General features: G+C 33.7%; 4 protein-coding genes across 5 annotated transcripts; 2 read left to right on the top strand and 2 right to left on the bottom strand.

Moving 5' to 3' along the window:
• The first annotated feature begins 1,654 nt into the window (after window positions 1–1,654).
• On the top strand, window positions 1,655–3,743 carry LOC8259216. Of its 2 annotated transcripts, none has more exons than XM_048374122.1 (5): window positions 1,655–2,014; window positions 2,182–2,258; window positions 2,543–2,654; window positions 2,814–2,982; window positions 3,457–3,743. In XM_048374122.1, exons 1-4 carry the CDS (start codon window positions 1,734–1,736, stop codon window positions 2,941–2,943), a joined length of 600 nt encoding a protein of 199 aa, XP_048230079.1. In that variant the 5' UTR covers window positions 1,655–1,733; the 3' UTR covers window positions 2,944–2,982; window positions 3,457–3,743. The 2 variants fall into 2 exon arrangements, with proteins under 2 accessions (XP_048230079.1, XP_015576916.2); XM_015721430.3 differs by lacking the exon at window positions 3,457–3,743 and adding an exon at window positions 3,148–3,427 and having other exon boundaries at window positions 1,658–2,014.
• Window positions 3,744–4,103: 360 nt separating this feature from the next.
• LOC8259217 (protein trichome birefringence-like 38) lies at window positions 4,104–7,509 on the bottom strand. The gene is made up of 5 exons (XM_002522511.4): window positions 7,151–7,509; window positions 6,773–6,944; window positions 5,090–5,265; window positions 4,835–4,993; window positions 4,104–4,720 (listed from the first exon to the last, which is right to left on the bottom strand). The coding sequence occupies exons 1-5, from the start codon at window positions 7,465–7,467 to the stop codon at window positions 4,432–4,434; spliced, it is 1,113 nt and encodes a 370-aa protein (XP_002522557.1). The 5' UTR covers window positions 7,468–7,509; the 3' UTR covers window positions 4,104–4,431.
• A 7,251-nt stretch (window positions 7,510–14,760) lies between these two features.
• Window positions 14,761–16,353, top strand: LOC8259218 (50S ribosomal protein L34, chloroplastic). The gene is made up of 2 exons (XM_002522512.4): window positions 14,761–15,090; window positions 15,899–16,353. The coding sequence occupies exons 1-2, from the start codon at window positions 14,862–14,864 to the stop codon at window positions 16,153–16,155; spliced, it is 486 nt and encodes a 161-aa protein (XP_002522558.1). The 5' UTR covers window positions 14,761–14,861; the 3' UTR covers window positions 16,156–16,353.
• Window positions 16,354–16,470: 117 nt separating this feature from the next.
• LOC8259219 (senescence-specific cysteine protease SAG39) lies at window positions 16,471–18,472 on the bottom strand. Its single transcript, XM_002522513.2, has 2 exons — window positions 17,218–18,472; window positions 16,471–17,108 (listed from the first exon to the last, which is right to left on the bottom strand). The coding sequence occupies exons 1-2, from the start codon at window positions 17,657–17,659 to the stop codon at window positions 16,516–16,518; spliced, it is 1,035 nt and encodes a 344-aa protein (XP_002522559.1). The 5' UTR covers window positions 17,660–18,472; the 3' UTR covers window positions 16,471–16,515.
• Window positions 18,473–18,793: the final 321 nt, after the last annotated feature.

The following is an 18,793-nucleotide window of genomic DNA, read 5'->3' as shown; positions in this document are numbered from 1 at the left end:
GTATGTTTAAGAAAATAATGGTCATAAAGTAAAGTAACTAAATAATAAATAAATATGCAATGCAAATGCACATGCTTATGATCTAAAACTATATGCTAAAAATAGTATTTAATCTAGTCATTTACTTAGTAATCTCCTTGTTTTATTTTAAGGCTAGATCTAATGAATGAGATGGTGATGTGCCTTTTTTCTAAATCACTCAAGCTAATGATGCAATTTAGGTTTCTTATACCAACATAGATTAAAGTAAATATGATGTTTCTAATACTTTTAAACCTAAAGATTTTCATAAAAATTACTATTGCTAAATTAATATGATGGTTAACTAACAATAATAACTGAAATTAATAAAAATATGAAGGTAAAGAAATCATTCATTAAATAAATAAATAACAAGGTTCATACAAAGTAAAAAGACTAAACTAAATACTTATGAAAACTAGCCTAACATATTTAACCCAATGATCATGGTATTAAATAGAAAGACATAAAATAATAAAATAAAAAGCTCCCACAAGATCCAGAATTTCTTCAAGTAGGAAGAAGATTGATCATCAGTCTCCACTTCTTGAAAAACTCCTTAGATCCTCAAAGAACAATGAAAACTAAAGCTAAAGTGTTTATGAAAAATTGTAGAGAATTATGGAGAGAATAATGGTTGCAGGTGTAGAGAGCAGGTAGAAGAAAACTCCCCTCCTACTTCTTTTCCTTCCTTGTTCCTTGCAGAGATTTATATAGAGGAGAGTCATCCTCTAAATAAATCTCTCTACAGATGAGTATACTAATATAAGTCTATCTAAGAGATAAGACTTAAAGTATCTTAATCTCTACCAAATACTATTCCATAAATAACTCTTAATATAAATCATAATAATTACACAAAATGACTAAAATATCCCTTGGGCCTCATAATTAGCAGTCCATGCGTCTTAATCTTGGGCCTTGACACGAATATGTCCTATTAAGCTTCTTTTAGCTCCACATTTTTCTCTTTTTGCTAATATTCCTGAAAATAGACAATTAAACTTAAGTGAGGTAAAATCACATATTTTCACCATTTTATATATAGAAATATATCATTAAAATTTTAAAATACTCTTAAAGATCTATACATAATTTGGACCGATTAGGCACCCTATCAATGAATTTCTAACTCCGTGGCTATTGTTTTATTTTTCTCTCTAATCTCAATACTTTAGTTAGATTTCCGATTAAATTGAATCGAGTTTTGTATTAATTCAAATTTGTTTTTTTCTTATTAAGCTGAACTCAATCAATTTTAAATTCTTACTTACCAAATTGAAACGTTTTTAAAATACTTAACATTTATACGAGTTTAATTACTATAATTTAAAATTAATAATTTATTAATGCATTTAAAATTTTTTTAAAGATTATTATAAAAATATATAGATTTTACATTTATATATTTAATATTAATATATTAATTTACGAGTTATTTAGCAGCAACAATATAAAAATTAGACTGACGAGGCTAATAAATTAAAATTTAAAATTGGAGCTCGATTTACTTACTAAATAGATTTTATTAATTAAATTTCTATTGAGCTGAATTTCAAATAGATTATTAGTAGTTTAACTCCTTTGCGAGCCTATTTTATTTTACCGTATGGGGAAAAGGTAAACTGGAAAATACGGACAAAAAAGAAAAGAAAAAGGAGCGGACTGCAATCTGGGGGAGCTACGGCTCACTACTTGTGTTGCCAAACGGGATGGATTCGTGCTTAGGCTTAAAATTTCGGCTTTCCTCTTTCTTAACCCAGTATCAGTTTCAGAATCTGCGAACTCCTGACATTTATATATCAGCAAATTCAACAAACCCATTACTCATTTGCGCAAATCGATCCTCTCTTCACCCTCCTCGTTTTTCACGCCAGGTGATCAAAGCCACAACAGTAATGGAATCCGAGCAAAGTGGAACTTCAGTCGATAACACAGGAGGACCCATGAAGCTCTTATTTGTGGAGATGGGTGTTGGCTATGATCAACATGGGTATGTAATCATCCACTCTTTTCTTATCTTTAACTCTCTCTTATATTTCATTGATAGTTTATACCCATCGTTTTTTTTTTCCTTTTCTGGTGATAGTACCTAAGTCAGTTGAATTATGTAAAAGTTCAGTTCTTTATTGCTTATATTTGTGGAATTGAATGTTTCAGGCAAGATATCACAGTTGCAGCAATGCGGGCATGTAGAGATGCCATTTCTTCCAATTCTATTCCTGCATTTCGCAGAGGTTTATGTTACTTAATTTCAATTGAAGTTTCAGGGTCTTACCTTAGTGAATTTATCTATAAAGTCTTGTTTCTGTGAAACTGTATGGCTTGGAGAATAAGATCATAAAAATCTTTACACATTAGTAAAGACTCCAGATAAACTTATCAACTACTTGCGATTAGAACTTACCAATCTAAGGATGTTAGTTGTTTCCTTGTTAGTATTAAAGGCTTATGTAGATAGGCTTTTTCATGACAGTTGTTTCACTTGCTATAACTTTTAACAAGGTGAATATTTATGCAGGGTCCATACCGGGTGTTACGTTTGGCCAAATGAAACTTCAAATCAAACTTGGAGTTCCACAGTCTCTCCAAAAATTCTTGGATATTGAGAGGGTCAAATCAGTTTTTCCTTAGTAAGCATCTAACTTAGAGAAACCTTGACAGTCTTGGATTATTTGTTTTTTTCTTTCTTCTAGATTTGGAGCTTGACGTCTGAAATCCTTACAGAAGTTGTATTCTTTACTTAATTTTTTTTTTCTTTTTACTTATTCTTGTTTCTTTTGAAACTGCAGTGGGGAAATTCTGAATGTCGAAGTTGTGGATGGTGGATTGATATGCTCAAGTGGTGTCTATGTTGAAGAAATGGGAGATAAGAATGAAGACTGTTACATAGTGAATGCTGCGGTATATGTTGGCTACTAGTTTCTGTTAACCCACATTCTCTCTCCAGTGCTTTGAGAGGTTAGTTTCAGTTCCTATATCTACTCTTGATGCAAAATTCTTTTTGTTATTCTTTTTTACTTCATGGGTTCACCACTTCTATTATTTCACTGCTTAGTCTGTCGCTTGAGTTCATATTTCTGATTTTCAACAAATGCTTTCTCTCATTTTTTAAAATGATATCAGAACCTGACAATGAAAAGAAATAAAAGGACTGCGATGGGCTTTTGGGAGCATAATACAAGAAAAGTTGGGAAAACTATTTGAAATTAAATGGAAGGCATAGAGATATTGTTCTTGGAGGAATTTTCTGGAATTTATAGTCATATGAATCAGCTTGTTTGATTCTTTTGGTACAGAATTATGGGATGTATGTCTAAATTGGTTGCACTGTTGTACTGTACCTGCAAATACCCCACTGGATTTCTACATCTTGATATGCTCAAACATTTAAAGACCTGCTAAATTCTCAAAGTTAAAATTCTCTTTGTTCAGATTAAAAGATTATCAAATTACCAGTGGTGCTTCTCCACATTTTTGGAGACAGTAGCACTGGTGCATTTGGCTGAAACAAGGGAAATTTGACATACTCCAAGAGACGATGGTTATAGCTTCACCTCCTGTTGCTTTTTGGACGAATGATGTTTCTGATAGTATTAATATCTCTACACCATATCTCACCTTGTCATAATCGACATTCTTTTATTGCCTCAAGAGGGCCTGTCCTGTAATGATTAGTCATAATATCTCTGTTTGGTATTTTCAAGACACTTGGACCTTTATCCCCCTTCTTGCATTAGTTTCTCTAATATTGCTGAAGAAGATTGCGGAATATTAATGTTGCAAATGAGAGTAACACCTAAGAAATGGATATTATCAGTGTTCTCCACTTTTCCATTTGCATCCAAGAGTTCTTGTGTGTTTCCACAGCATCTATTTGCAGTAATAAGTGTTTTCAGAAGCATTTTGCCCATATTTACTTCAGTATTCGTTGCTTTCATGTCATTGTGATCATTCATGGCATAGAGTCTTGGATTATTCATAGCTTAAGTAGAAACCTTACAGCTCTTTGAACTAATGTTACTAACTTTTAATGAACGAGACTTTTTGGAAAACAAATACTTTTGAAGGATCTATCAAGCTGGAAAATAAAAGTATTACAGTTCCACCATCTGTAATGTTTAATCATATATCAACACAAATCAAATGATAACTGAATGAACCTAAGCTTAGTCCCCAATGAGTGCTTACTTTCTCTCGCATAATCACATGAAACAATGTGGACCACCTATCTGTTTGACGTCCATCCCTTCAGAGCAATTATTGTGATGAAGAAAATCAATTGCTTTGCAGTTGATTTCTGCTCCTTATTATCATCTTACAGGACTAAATTCAGAAATTTTTGAACCTCCGTGAATATACAAATGGTATTGAAATGAAAAAAACTAGGCTACGTTTTTAACCTTATCTTCACATGACAAGAGCTGCATATAAGAGTTGGTTCCAAGTATCAGGCAATCCAGGAAGACACCAGTGGCTGCAGTCTGTGCCAGAGCCATCACCATAAGTAGAGGGATGCGCATCTTTTCTTAGTTGTGAGAGTGTAGTTATATCTAGTAGATAGACTGGTTTCTTTATTGTACTTAACACCTTGTTTACCACCGCAACAGCGGGAGGTGCGCCGCCGGGATATGTAGACCCGGATAACGGCTCTGCTTCTCCATTACAGCTCTTCTTTGGTTGATTCCACTCCCTTCCCCTGGTGTTTTACATATCAGTCAGTTGTATATTATTTTTGACAAGTATCATGGGCATTTAATGCAAAGTATGGTTGGCAATTTAATTTGGTGGCTAACATTGCAACATCACTTACTCGTAATGGGTGGGAGAAATCCCTTGGAAAAAGACTTTGGTTTTGGCAGGATCAACGTTTTGGTCAACCCATTTGGCCCATGTTGACATTCCTCTGTAAAAAGCCTCCAGCCTATCCATATCCTTATAGAGAGATGCTCCGGCCCTGACGTAGTCCCATCTGTTTCACAAGTCACAACCACTAAAATGATGAGCCCAAAGAAGTCGCTACACGCATAGTGATGTGCTGTGCTGTGCATATAAGAGAAGAACATACGGTTGAGATCTTCCGGTGTGAGTCCACCAATGCCAGGAGTTGAAGATGAGCAAATCCATCCCTTTCCATGCATTGCCGCCCTCTATGGAGTCCAGCCTCAGTACTCTTCCAACACTTTCTCTGACTATGTCAACCAAGTAGGGCGTTCGAAACATATACAGAGTTACATCATACTCCTGCACCCCCACAATGAAATCAATAAATTTTAGATTACCCCAAAAACTGAGTTGTTAATCACAAGACTGAGTCAAAACTGATGGCAAGTTGTTAATCACATGACAATATTTCGAGAAGTAAAAGAAATTAAAAAAGAAAGCATCACGGGACATGGGCAGTAATTTGATCACTTTTCAATGAAGTGGGACTTTTTGCATTAAGTACTCACGTGAAGAACAACTCTAATTTTCCAGCCACAATTTTTGGGATGCTATGTGATTAGATATAAAAATTATATAATTATAGTCACAGATGGAGAAGTATATCCAACACCACAGGCTGTCAATGGGTCGACTCATTTTCTCGTCAGGACCAGGCAGCACCTACCTCTACCACTAACTATAATTATAATAATACTAACACTGCCTCTCTTTCCCTCTAATTTTAATTTTTGTTTCCACTTGCAGATGAAAAATAGAGATTTTCAACCTTCAAATTTTTTCTGAAATTAGAATATATATCTACACTAAATGCTTCTCTTTTAACTTTAACTAAAACTTACAGAATTTAATTATTTTTTATGCACATGTTCCTGTGACTATTGTTAGTATTCTTTTTTGAGTAATAAAAATGCTGGGTTGTATACGAAATCACCAAATTCGTTCTCATTTCTCACAATATAATTCTACACATGGACTTCAAATGGACAATCTCTATCCACATATATATATATTAGTATTTTGCTTCAAAAGAACTAACATTACCATTTATTGTTGGGGACTCTACTTAATGAATTTTGTTTTTGGCTGAAAAGTAGACTCCAGCTCTGACAGAAGAAGATTATATTTGAAGGAGCACTTTATTTATTTGCCATGTATATAATGTTTTCTTTGTAAAGAAAAGGGTGCTTTAAGGATTGATATTTATATGCTAACTCCTTCACTTTTACTTTTCATTTTTTTTTTTTTTGTTCCTTTCTTTTTTCTGGTGATATAATTAATAGAAGGACATTATTAAATTCCCTGCCTCTTCTATCATTGCATTTTATTTATTTGTTTAAATTTTGTCATTGGTAAGCTACAAAGAGGAAACGTTTTGTAGCCACTAGATTGCCAGTGGCAGTGGGTCAATTATTTTACATGAGCTTACCATTCTATGTGCAGGAAAATATGCCTTAAAACTAAAGTTTTATGATACTTCAAGTAACAAGACCCAAATTCTAACGTTAAAAACCTTTGCTTACCCTAAATTATAAAGTTATAAATATATAATTTTCTAAAATAAGTTTGGTTAATGGAACAGACAAAAGCAGCCACTTTGAAAGAAGAAAAAGAAATGGAAATATTGCAGTACTCTTTTCTGAAAAGCAGAACAAGTGAATAATTGAATCATGTATAAAATATTGCATTTTAAAATAAAGACAAAGATGCAAACAGACACAGACATGCGCTGATTGAGAATTGAGTTTTCATTTTTTTGAAACTTAAACAAACTAAAAATTGAAAAAAGGACAAAAGCTAAACTCACATCAAAGGTCACAGAATGCAGTGAATCTCTATCGACAGAGGAGGTCTTGGCATTGGGCACCGACGCATGTATCATGCAGGACAACGATTCCCACATGTTTAAACTCAGTGAGTCGCCCACAAACATTATCTTCTTCCCTCTCCACCTCCTCAAAAAATCCACACCGTTGAACCTATAAAAGAAAAGGAAAATTAAATGAAACTCTTCTCGCTAGCTAGCCCAACCCAAAAAATAACTTCTAAATGTATTGAAAAAGAAAAAAAAAAAAAACAATTAGATGCCTCTGTTCTCCAGGTGTCAGATATGATTGAAATTGGCTAAATAAATGCTGGTCTTTTCTTTTTGTTGAATTAAAATAATGCAGATAGTGTATAGTACCTGGGTACGTTGCAAGAGTCAGGCTGCCAAGAGTATTTGAGATATTGAGTATCAGGTCTGCCAAACTTTTGACAATTAAATTCAGGATCAATGAAAGGGCAGCCTGAAGCATCATAAAGAGGATAAGCAGGATCAACAACCCATTTCCCTTGAAACAAATTGCAAGTACTACTCACTTGCTTTCTCCCTTTCAGTAATCTTGTCACATTGTAGTAGTGTTGCTGTGCTGTTGTTTCTTGCAAGAATGTAAATAAAAGCACGAGTTGAGAAAAAAGAGAAACAAGAACCTGACACCTACTTTTAGAGCTAAAACCCATCTTGGATTTGGAGGTTTTGCAGCTGAATATAATGTTGAATGACTTGTGGGGTTTATATACAAGTGAGGGACGAGGGAGAGGTGGTGGGTGGTGGTGGTGGTGGTGGTGGTGGGGCAGGTCTATGTGGGCTCACAAATTCACATGGTTATGTGAAAGAGCAGCACTGATTTTATTTCTATTTTTAATTTAAGAAAAAAACATAAATTTAGAAAATGGTTTTTATGTTATCTGACATGAGTTGGGCAAAATCTTTGGATGGATTATTGATATACAGAGCAACGTGGAAGATGTTGGCGTTGAAATTCTGATTCTTTTTCTCCGTTGGAAGGGGTTTTCTTGTAAGGTTCTTTTACATTCTACTGGTTTTGCATGTCACGGGCAATACCAATCATGTTTTTTTTTTTTTTTCTGTAATATTAACCAAAAAAAAAAAATAAAAAAAAAAAATTCATGTTTTGTATAATTGCATATGTTTTCCAATTAAATTCATCACGGACTGTAGCCATTTATTTTCAAGAATGTGTTTCCATTTGAAGGTTTATAGCTCTAATAATTAACTTTATATTTTATAAATTAATTTCAAGAAGCTTTTAACTGTGTATATGATATATAATGTAAAATTCCTAAATAATACACATAAAGCTAATTAAGATATCATTTTATTTCTTAGTCTTAAGAATATTAATTAAACTATTACTTTTCATAAGTTCTAAAAACTAATTTATTGATGCTGAGATTAAGAAATAATAATCTCACAGAATCACTTTTTAAATTAAATCATGATTGACGATGGAAAAAAAAGAAAAAAAAACTAATTATGGAACTAAATATAAATGTATCATTGCGGCATGGCTCATAGGACCCACCATCTTCCTTCTGCTAAAGGGTCAATTTGGCCCATAAACTGTTTTCTGAGGTGAATATATATTGAGAGTTACTTGAGCTGAGTCGGATCCAAACACAAACTCCCATTCGGTAACTCGAAGCTTAAAGTTTAGTTCAAACTCAACTGAGTTTTATCTTTTCAGTTCAAGCTGGACTTCTTGATACACTCCAGCTCAACTCGACTTGACTGTAAAATTATAAAACAAAAAAAATTCAAATTTAAATTTATCTTTTTGAGTTAAAGCTCAAATCAAAATTATTAATATACAAAGGATAAAATAATAAAAATATTAAAAACTCAATTAATCTTCCGCGCCTACTGAGTTCAGCATCATGGAGACTGAAATTACTCGCCGAGTTTTTTAGTAGCTCAAGCTTATTCAACTAGCATGAAGTCAATTTTGAATATTTTCCAGGTTGATTCTAAAATAGCTTGGGAATTAATTTGGCTAGATTATTACTTAAAATCTACTTTAGAACCATTTATTTTGTTTAATTCATTAGTAAGCTTTTTATTAATTGTTGATTAATCCGATCCATAATAATTTGGTTAGAGTGAAATTTAGCGCCATGAAACTCTTAAGATAAAAAATTATTTTTATGCATTCTGATCATATAAACACTACTAAATTAAATGATAAAATTATTAAATCAGAAAATATAAATTTAATTGTTAAAATTAAATTAAAATAAATAACATAACATAACATGAAGACAAATACTTTTGAGTACATGAACGGATTCCTACCAAATATAGATAGGTAATTAAAATAAGAAACTGCGAAGCCGTGTTGTGTATAAATCGACATTAACTGGCATTAATAGAAACAAATTAAATTAATTATACTGCTATATTTGGCAGTAAGCATAATTAATAAGTAAACAAAAAAAGGAGAATCTGTTAAAAGGTCATTGGAGAATTGTGACATAAGAAAGAAAGGGTTTCTGATTCACATATAAATCCAAATTCATTGACAAGCCCTCTTTAGCTACTTGGATCGACCAAGAAGAAGCTGCTAAACTATCAATTTCATTAACCAATTATACCCTTCCACGGAAAGTTGATAAGGGTAGAAGCTAAATTGATCACAACCAAAGAATCTTGCATAATGTCGAGGAGTAGTCAGCAGCCCAGACCCACACTTTATTTATTTATTTATTGCAACTTTGCATGTATAAGAGCATTCCACTCACTTTCATGAAAATTTAATTGTAAATATATAATAGGTGTATTCAAAAAGAAGCAACATGCAACTTATATAAAGACATGGGAGATATTCTTTTATTAAAGAACAATCCCTGAGATTTGCTCAACACAATAAGTCAATTAACTAATTTTTATCGCAAAGTCATTTCCTAAACTTAATATCTTAATATATTATACTTTTTAATTTTAGGTTGTGTCTATATTAAATGAAATTTCGTGTAAGATAATTGTTTGTTTTTATCGTGCGGTGGATGGGCGGGTGGGCACACAGATCTTTGTAAAAACCAGAAAGTTATGGATGGAAAGAAGCAGAAAAAAACAGCCATCATATATATGGGTAATGGGGTTCCACGGAAGTGCTAAAATGTGACTTACTTGTCTGTCTCCTCATACATTTATTTTTCTTCTTTATTTATTTATTTACTGAAGAGCTGACCTGTGGCAAATTTAGCCTACACGACATTCTGTACGAAGGTGATATATAGTCGCCCCAATTGGGCCCACCACTTGTGTTGTGGTCCCACTGTCTATTATAGAATCATCCTCTCGACTTTTTGTTTCTCTTAAACTTATTGGACATTGAACGGATCATGGGCTACCCGATCGAAGGTATTTATCTATGTATATTGTATATTACTCATTATTAAAGTGAATTAAAATTTATATTTAGGACTTCCTCAATTATTACAAATTAATCAATATTATTAGTGGATATTAAACAAAAATATTCATACCTTATGTTTCTTTTATGAATAATGAGGTTATCGTATAGAACTTGGACACTAGAATATCATATCGCAAACACAACTAAGAATTGCAGGATGTTCATGTTTTGTTGTTTGGTGGTAGACCCTCAAAAATATTGTTAAATGAGTTGATAGAGTACCAATTTATAGCACATCCATTGTGATAGTATATATATGAACCAACATTTTAGTTTTCAACAATATTAATTGCATATTAATTATTATATAAACTAATCACTTTATTCAAAAACTTAAATCATAAAATTTTAAAAGATCTTATCTTTTCGTCGAGAGGACCCATAATTCTTATAAACCAAATTCTCGAATTCTTCTTTAAATAAATAACAATAGTCAAATGAATAAATAAAACATCAATTACATATCAACTTTCTACAACTTATTTAATTAAAAAGTTAATGAGCTTAGATGTAAAAAAAGATAAGCTTTTAATATATCACTTGGAGCTTTGAAGATAACGATTCCAAATAACTATTATATTTGATCACAATATAAAAATTTCATAAAATAAACATTGTTCCAATAAATAAGTATATCATCCACCATTAAGTCATACCTACAATATCAACTTATACTATAAATGGCCAAAAAGTGAGAAAATTAATTTATTATTTTTTGAAAGATGATTGAATTTTAAATTCATATCTGTATTTTTGCTCTATTAAAAAAAACTGATTTCTCAACTAAATATAATGACCACTTATAGATAATACATCATTATTTGAAAAACTGAACCAATAAGATCCAAAAAGAAAAAAGATAGTAGTTCTTACAAAAAATATGCTCATTTTCATGTAATGGATCAATTTATATGAAAATCTATGAAAAAGGAATGAAAGTCTCATGGAAAGTCATGATTTCAACTTTGTGAATCTTATATTTTTGAAAAAAAAAAAAAGAGAGTATTTGATGTATACAAGGAATACTTTTTTAAGTACACTAAAAACTACTAGATTTCTTCTCACGTAGAATGGGCACAAATTGGGATTTTGTTTTCCCTATTCGATTGAAGGCAGTGAAATTTATGATGAAAAAATCAGCATATAAAAGTGGCAGATTTTGGGGTTTGATGATTTGGTACTTAAAGTACGATCAAATTTGAATCCCCAATGCCTATTCATATATACAGACCCTCTATTTCTGCCCGCCCTTAAATTGGTGAAATAGAACTATCTCACTTTAGTGGGTTGGAAGCTCTGATAACCAAAATCCAACATTTTGGCAATGTGGGGTTTTCTGCGATTTTTGTAAGACAGATTTCAAGATAGGAAGAAGGAACAAAATGATTGAATAATAGACTTTTCTGTTCTTCAATGTTCCAATCTTTTTCCTTCAAGTTTATACCACCAGCACCAGCTCATTCATACATGCATGTGTAATGCTATGATGGTCATGTATTGCGGCTTGAGCTGTCCTTTCCCATAACAAAATTTTATTTGGGCTGCGCTTAAAATTAAATAATTCCTACCTAATATATAGTTGAATTGCTAATAATAATGATAATAATAATAATAATCTCCTGATGGCCATAGGCTAAGAATAAATACTTTAACTAGATAAAAGTCCAACTAAAAAGATTCTTCCTTGCAACTGTTCTTCCCCCAGCAAAATCATTACAAATAAAATGCGTCTCTCTATCACTTTAATTGATGAAAAATACCAAACGATTCCTTAAAGCTAAGTCTGCATAGTTATTGTTTGGGCCCCCTAATGGCATCTTTGAATAACGGACTTGCAAATTGCAAAAAAGCAAAAGAGAAAAAAACATAATTTGGTGTTATCGACACAGTTCCTTTCTAAATACTAAGATTAAGATATGGGGATTAAATGCCATAGTCATGACAATATTCTTCACATGGGTTTTCTACGTCTCTTTGTGGAGATTGTGATGTTTATAGAGACTTGCAAAATTAAGTCGCTCTCAGTGCTGAAACTAAAAATTAATATATGGTTGGCCATTCTTTTCTTTTGTACATCAAGCGAAAAGCAAAACATTAAGAAGGCTATTAACAAATAATGATAAAATATGGTAATTAAATTTAAAATAAAAAATTCTATGTATTATGAAAATATATGGGCCTTTATTGCTCTACAGCTCCGATGACTCTTTTCGTTTTTCATATAAACTTTTTCTTATAATTTGAGTACAAATTCTTTATCTGAACAGAACAGAAAATTTTTATTTAGAACATCTTTTTCTAGCATCGGTTTCAAATAAAAAATGGGTATGTCATCATGTATGCATTTGATTGAAATCTTTCACTTTTTAAGTTGCTGATTCAGTACTCATAAAATTGTTCTAAAAAATAAAGAAACCAACAAATCCACTAACTTGAGTGAGCTTCCTACCAATAACGTTGAAGATGATTTTATGGTTATCTCATGAATCCCCACATCTCAGCCACCTTACAGCAGTTAGGAGTGGTGGACCAAATGTTGTATCATAGACCTTTCATTTTTGGAGGAAGGCGGGAAACGGACAACTCTGTAAAGTCATTTGGGTAAGAGGTCAAACAACGTCCAATTTCTTTTTATTTCCTTAAAAAAGGAAAAAAAAAAAAAAAAAGACTGAGGTGGTGGTGGTGGGCTACAGTTGCACAAGTGGGCTTTGTGGAGGCCCACTTCAGTGGCTTTCCCACAAGTTGCGTATTGCGTAATGCCGAACATCACACCCCTTTCAAAACAAATGTTTGAGTTGTGTATTTGTCCATTCTTAATCATCAAAACTACCTTCTTTATTTAATTCAATTTGCTTTGCATTTTCTGCCTTTCATTTCAAATCCTTAACTTGCAAGCCATGTTACTGATTTTCTTTTGCTTAATTGAATTCAAGATATTAATGAGTTACTAGTGGGTTTCTTTATTTTTCTTTTTTCTTTAAGGGAAATTGTTTGAGAAGAGTGACAATTTTGAAGCCAAATGATTGAACCTCAAGTTTCAATAATCGCACTAACCCTTGCTCTCAATCACAAGGATTTATCCATTGGAGGCTACCAAATTATTAGGGTGTTTGCTTGCTTTGTTATTGCATTTATTTGAATGTATAATTAATTCATAAAAAAAGTTTTTTTTTTTTCAGTGCCTTATCCTTTTGAAGTTGTATTTATGTGGATATTCAGTATCAATCCCTTCATAATGAAGACTTATCTTTTTATTCTTTTAAATATTTTATTTTCATACCAACTACGTAATTATTATATCAATATTTTAATATCTGATAAATACATGATTCAATGGTACATTTTATGTTTAAATATTTGCCAACTTTGTGTAAAATCTTTGGTTACTTGTATATATTACAAAAATCATCAATTTGTGTACACATAGTTATTTTATTTTTAGGTAAAGCTAAAACATAATTGAAAGTTTAACCAATCCAGATTAAATTATGAATTCCTATTCTAACAACCAAAAACCAAAACCTAACTTTTCAGGTACCCATTACACTCAGCTTAGACAGTTAAACTGGATGATATCGAGGGTCATAGATTGTACTTACCAACCAAATTTCATGTCTTCCCAGGTAAGCCAAGAGATAATGGGGTGATATTTGTAGACATTTTGGTATCAGGTTTTTTTATTGTCTGCCAGAAGAAATTGTACTTTGATGCATATATAACATCAACCCCTGCACCAGACCAGAATCTTGCATGATTACCTGCCCATGAATTTTTACAGTTTTTACCTTCTCTAAGTGATTTTATTGACTAATGAAGATGGTTCCATTATCCGTTGTGGTAAGTAATCAGTCAATATCAAAGCCTTTTGCATTGTCTGTCTGTTAATTTTTGTAACTAGTTGGTAAAAAGATTTACCTAAGATATTCAGTGATCATCGTGTCAGGGGACAAAAACAAACCACAACTGCTTGCATCCAGCAGGCCAAGGTCAAATAAGCTTTAAAGTCGAGCAATTCTTGTACTGTTATTGAACTGACAGTGACGACTAATTCCTTACTTCAATCCCACAATTTGGTTTGTGCTTTGAGCCCAGGCCAAAAGTTAAAATAAGCTAAAGTTGTAAACTCAAATCAATTCAATCCCATTAATAATTAGATTCAACAAAAGGAAAACATGACTCAGCATCTAAACGCTTAAATGCATACTGATGATCGATCGAAGCAGCATATTTCTAATTTTCTAATGGTTGACGAATTGAAACTGCCAATGAGAGAGACGTCTTACTTGGTAATAATGAGTTGTTTAGCACTGAATCTTTTCCTTTTTGGAACCAATTTCAAGCTGGAAAACAGCACAATCCTTGGATTAAGAGGATGGGATGGGACATTTCCATGTAACCCTATTAGGAACATTATGGGCTTTTTCGTAATGGGATCAGAGGAAGTGTCCAATTTCCAGTCAGAGGCTATAATTTGAATTAAGCCCATTTGAACCCATTGCCATACAACTCAATTCAAACTAAATCCATAAACTAGAGAATGTTTGGATTGTAAATTTAAACCGGATAAGGCCAGTCATGTAGCCAGCAATACCAGGAGAACAAAGAGAGAGACCAAAAAGAAAGAGAGAGGAAAATAAAATGGCAGCTTCATTATCAACCATATCATCAGCACCACCGCCACAATGGATGTCGAGTCGAAGCCAACAAACTGCTCGTTGCCCGTCAGCTTCTTTGTCTCTCTCCACTGGTACACGGCCCAGAAACAAATTCTCAATGAATGTTATCAGTAACTCCACGTCTCGCTCAGGGTTGCTTCACTGCTCTTTCCTTTCTACCTCTTCTCTTTCACTCTCTTCTTCCTTCTCAGGTAACTAATTAATTCTTTTTTTTTTTTTTTTTTTTTGTGATTTTGGTTTCGGGGTATCTTTGTTTCTTGATATTTGGTGCTCGAATTACCATGACTTAATGATTGTTCTTTGGATTTACATTGTGTGTTCTATTTATCATATTGTTGGGTTTTGGAGTTTAAATAGAGATATGGATTTGGCAATTGGGGGATGTTCAAAGATTTTGATTGAAATTGCTAGTTGAATAATGTGGCATTCAATGGTATTAAAAGGGGTCTATTGATGTTTGACGTGGAAGGAAATCAAGTAAATTTTGGTTCTTCTAACAATAAATTTACTACTTAAATGCTAAGACTAAGAATGCAATCCTTAGATAGGTAGATGCTGGAAAAGTTTCTATTTCTTTGGTACTTGCAGTATATCCTAATAAACTAAACATACAAATCTTTGTTTTTAGTATGAGTACGTTTATTTTTTTATTTTTATATTTTATTTTCCTTTGTAATAGCACATTGGTAGATTGCTACTTCTATCAGGTAAGCTTACTTATAGTTAGTACTAACATTCCCTTTTATGAGGGAACACTTGAACCTAGTAACAGGATTTCATTTGCAATCAATTATGCTGCTAAGCTACTACACTTGTCCTCTTCTTGTTTGAGAAGAAGGTGGTCAAACATGTGCAACGGTTGTAGCATGATTATGTGCTTTTCTTTTTCCCTTTCCTTTTAGAGTTTGTATTACTATACTTGATACCGTTGACAGCACTGAAGTGGAAAAAGTGGAGTTAAGAGTTCCATATGCTTGTAATTTATGCCCTCCTCTGCAGGTTTATCTTTGGGATTGGATCTGAATTCCAGCACTGGGGTAAGAAAGGGGAGAGGCTATGGCCTGGTGGTGAGAGCCGGAAAGGCTGCTCTTTGTCAAACCAAGAGGAATAGGTCCCGCAAGTCTTTGGCCCGGACTCATGGCTTCCGTAGAAGGATGAGAACCACCAGTGGAAGGGCAGTGTTGAAACGTCGACGTGCCAAGGGAAGAAAGGTCCTTTGCACCAAGTCCAACCCTAATTCAGGAAAGGGTTCCTGATTGTTCATCATTAAGTCAGATTCACGGCCTCATGTAATGAAATTTAGTGGTGCCTGTTGATTGATTTAGTATCTCTTGATAACTTCGCAGTCTTGTGTTTTAGTGGTACTATTCTGGTACAGTAACTGTATCCTGCTGGTTATTTTTATGGTATATTTTGGTGATTGAATGTAACTGCAACAAGGTAACCACCATTCATTCCTGTGCCAAAGTAAATACTTTATGTACTTGTAAACAGAAATACAAGAGTGTAAAGAGTAAAAAGAAATAGCAAATCACAAGCAGGTTTAATATTTATAAACAAACAACACACTGTGCAGGGGAACCGCTGGAAAAGATTCACACATCACTGGTTTTCATTTATGCAGTTGGATAGGAAGGCTCCATGGCAATGCCACAGAGGCCTTCCTTAGCATCAATATCCCTTTCCATTCTTATATAACCATCCTCACCCCAGCTAGTTCCCCATGAGTTCTTGACTAACCAGTACTTGGTGCCATCATCACTTGTCCCATACCCTACTACAGTAACACCATGGTCTAATTCAGTTCCGCAATCTCCTGTAAATATCCCACTCGAATAATGTTGGAAGGCAGATTCACCAGCATCAATTGCAACTGAGACCGGTTGGTTTGCCACTGCCTTGCGCAGTGCCTCCTCATCATAGGCAGGCACATTCTCATAACCAGTGATCTTTGCAGCATGATTTGCTGCCTTCCGTGTGTTACAACTTCCATCAACTCCCTCGTAAGGGTAATTTGCTTCAGTGGTGAGGCCATTGTTTTCGATAATGAATTCAAAGGCATCATCCATAAGACCACCTTCACAGCCTTGATCCATTCCACTTGTGTCGCAATCGACCAATTCTTGCTCTGAAAGAGAGATCAAAGTCCCAGTTGAGAGTTTTGTGATGCCCTCCATTGCGGCCACTGCAGAAAATGCCCAACAACATCCTGCAATTTGCATACGTTTGACATAATAAGGTTAGTAAAATACAGAAGTTAAAAGACACATAATACTGGCTAGTAGCTACATGCATATATGAAAATCAATGTGCCTTACCGCATTGGCCTTGATCTTTGATATGGGTAACAGCTCCTTTGGTTCTCCAGTCCAGGCTAGGAGGAACAGCAGTGACATTTTCATATCTGAAAGACTTTGTTCTATATGAACTTTGGTGGGAAGACATCGACATCGTGTACCCATTATGTGAGGCACGGAATTCCTCATTAGTGAGGTCTGTAAATGCATTGATGCCTAGCTTGTAAGGCTTATTCCCGTTATTGTTGAAAGATTCAATAAACTCCACATTCTCCTTGAATATCTTAAAGCGCTTTTCCTTCTCTACATTGCCTTTATACACGCGGCCATATTGAGTCATCCAGGTTTTATGCCTTAACTCCATGGAAGCTTCATGTAATGACCTCGACCAGGATTGTGAAGCCCATAGAGTTACAAGTAGCATTGCCATTAAAACCAGCTTGTTGTGAAGTAGCAGAGCCATTGTATCTCCTGCCAAACACCGTTTCAGATGATATAATCTAGGATTGCTATTTGAAATTGGGTATATCTAGTCCCTTGCTAAGTGTAGGTACTTATAGGATATGGAATGTCATTGCTCAAGAATCAGTCTCAAATTGCGTTTCCATTATGACATGAATGCTTTAGTGAAAAACCTGATGATTACCTGGTGAATCAGGCAAGCAATATATGACAAGGACGGGTGATATTTGATCCGTGGAAGCTGCGTTGTTTTGTTCTAAGAAGCAGCTTTTCCATGTTATATCAGAGTTCATTTTAACTAATATATTAATTGTGGTGTTTTGGATGTATTTAGCATGGAACTTAGTGGGGCATGTTGATTTTTAATTAGTGTCTTCAAAATGCTCAAAGTAATGGTCTTCAGGAATTTCGTTTTGTTCACACTTTATACTTCACTCTACACAATATAAGAGCAATTGGACTTGGGTGGAAGAAGTTTTTTTTTTTTTTTCCCCAACAAGTCAGAAATTTCAAGCTCTTGTTATGGTAGCAACAGGCTTATTGTTAAGGGAAGAGTTTGGATTTGTCCTTGCTGGTAAAATGAGAGAAGAAGACATAGTCTTCTATTTGAACATATAACTTCTAAACATAAAGTTAGCCGGTTAATTTATTATTCCTCAAAATTTTGGAACTAAACTAAGCCTTTTCCAACCCTCAAAAAGTAATCGTAGCAACTGCAACAAGAAAAACGCCATATCAACTGTGCTTCAAATCAATTATTCTAAATAATATGGTATCTGTAATTCTTTTTACTATCTATGGCTAACATAGTAGATAAAGAATTCCTCCGACTAAAAATACTGTATTCCTACAAAAATTTGCAGTGGTAAATTGTATATATGTCCTAAGTCCATAAAGGCACCGTATGGACAAACTGGCCATGTGACGATTTTAATAGTTGCAACATTTGATGTCACAGTTAATGGCTAGCGACGTAATATTTCAACGCTAATTATCATTTCTCGTCCCTCTTTTATACCCGCTTCCCGTCGCTATGTATGTGGTTACTGGCTGGCCGTCTCTCTCTCTCTTTTTTTTCCTTCTTAAAGTAAATTCCCGCTGCTAATTACATCAAACATTAAAAGGGGATTCCCGC

This window comes from Ricinus communis, chromosome 5 (genome assembly GCF_019578655.1).
Source record: "Ricinus communis isolate WT05 ecotype wild-type chromosome 5, ASM1957865v1, whole genome shotgun sequence".
Lineage (NCBI taxonomy): Eukaryota > Viridiplantae > Streptophyta > Magnoliopsida > Malpighiales > Euphorbiaceae > Ricinus > Ricinus communis.
Note: the sequence above shows the minus strand (reverse complement) of the source record. Positions and strands in the feature narration are given on the sequence as shown.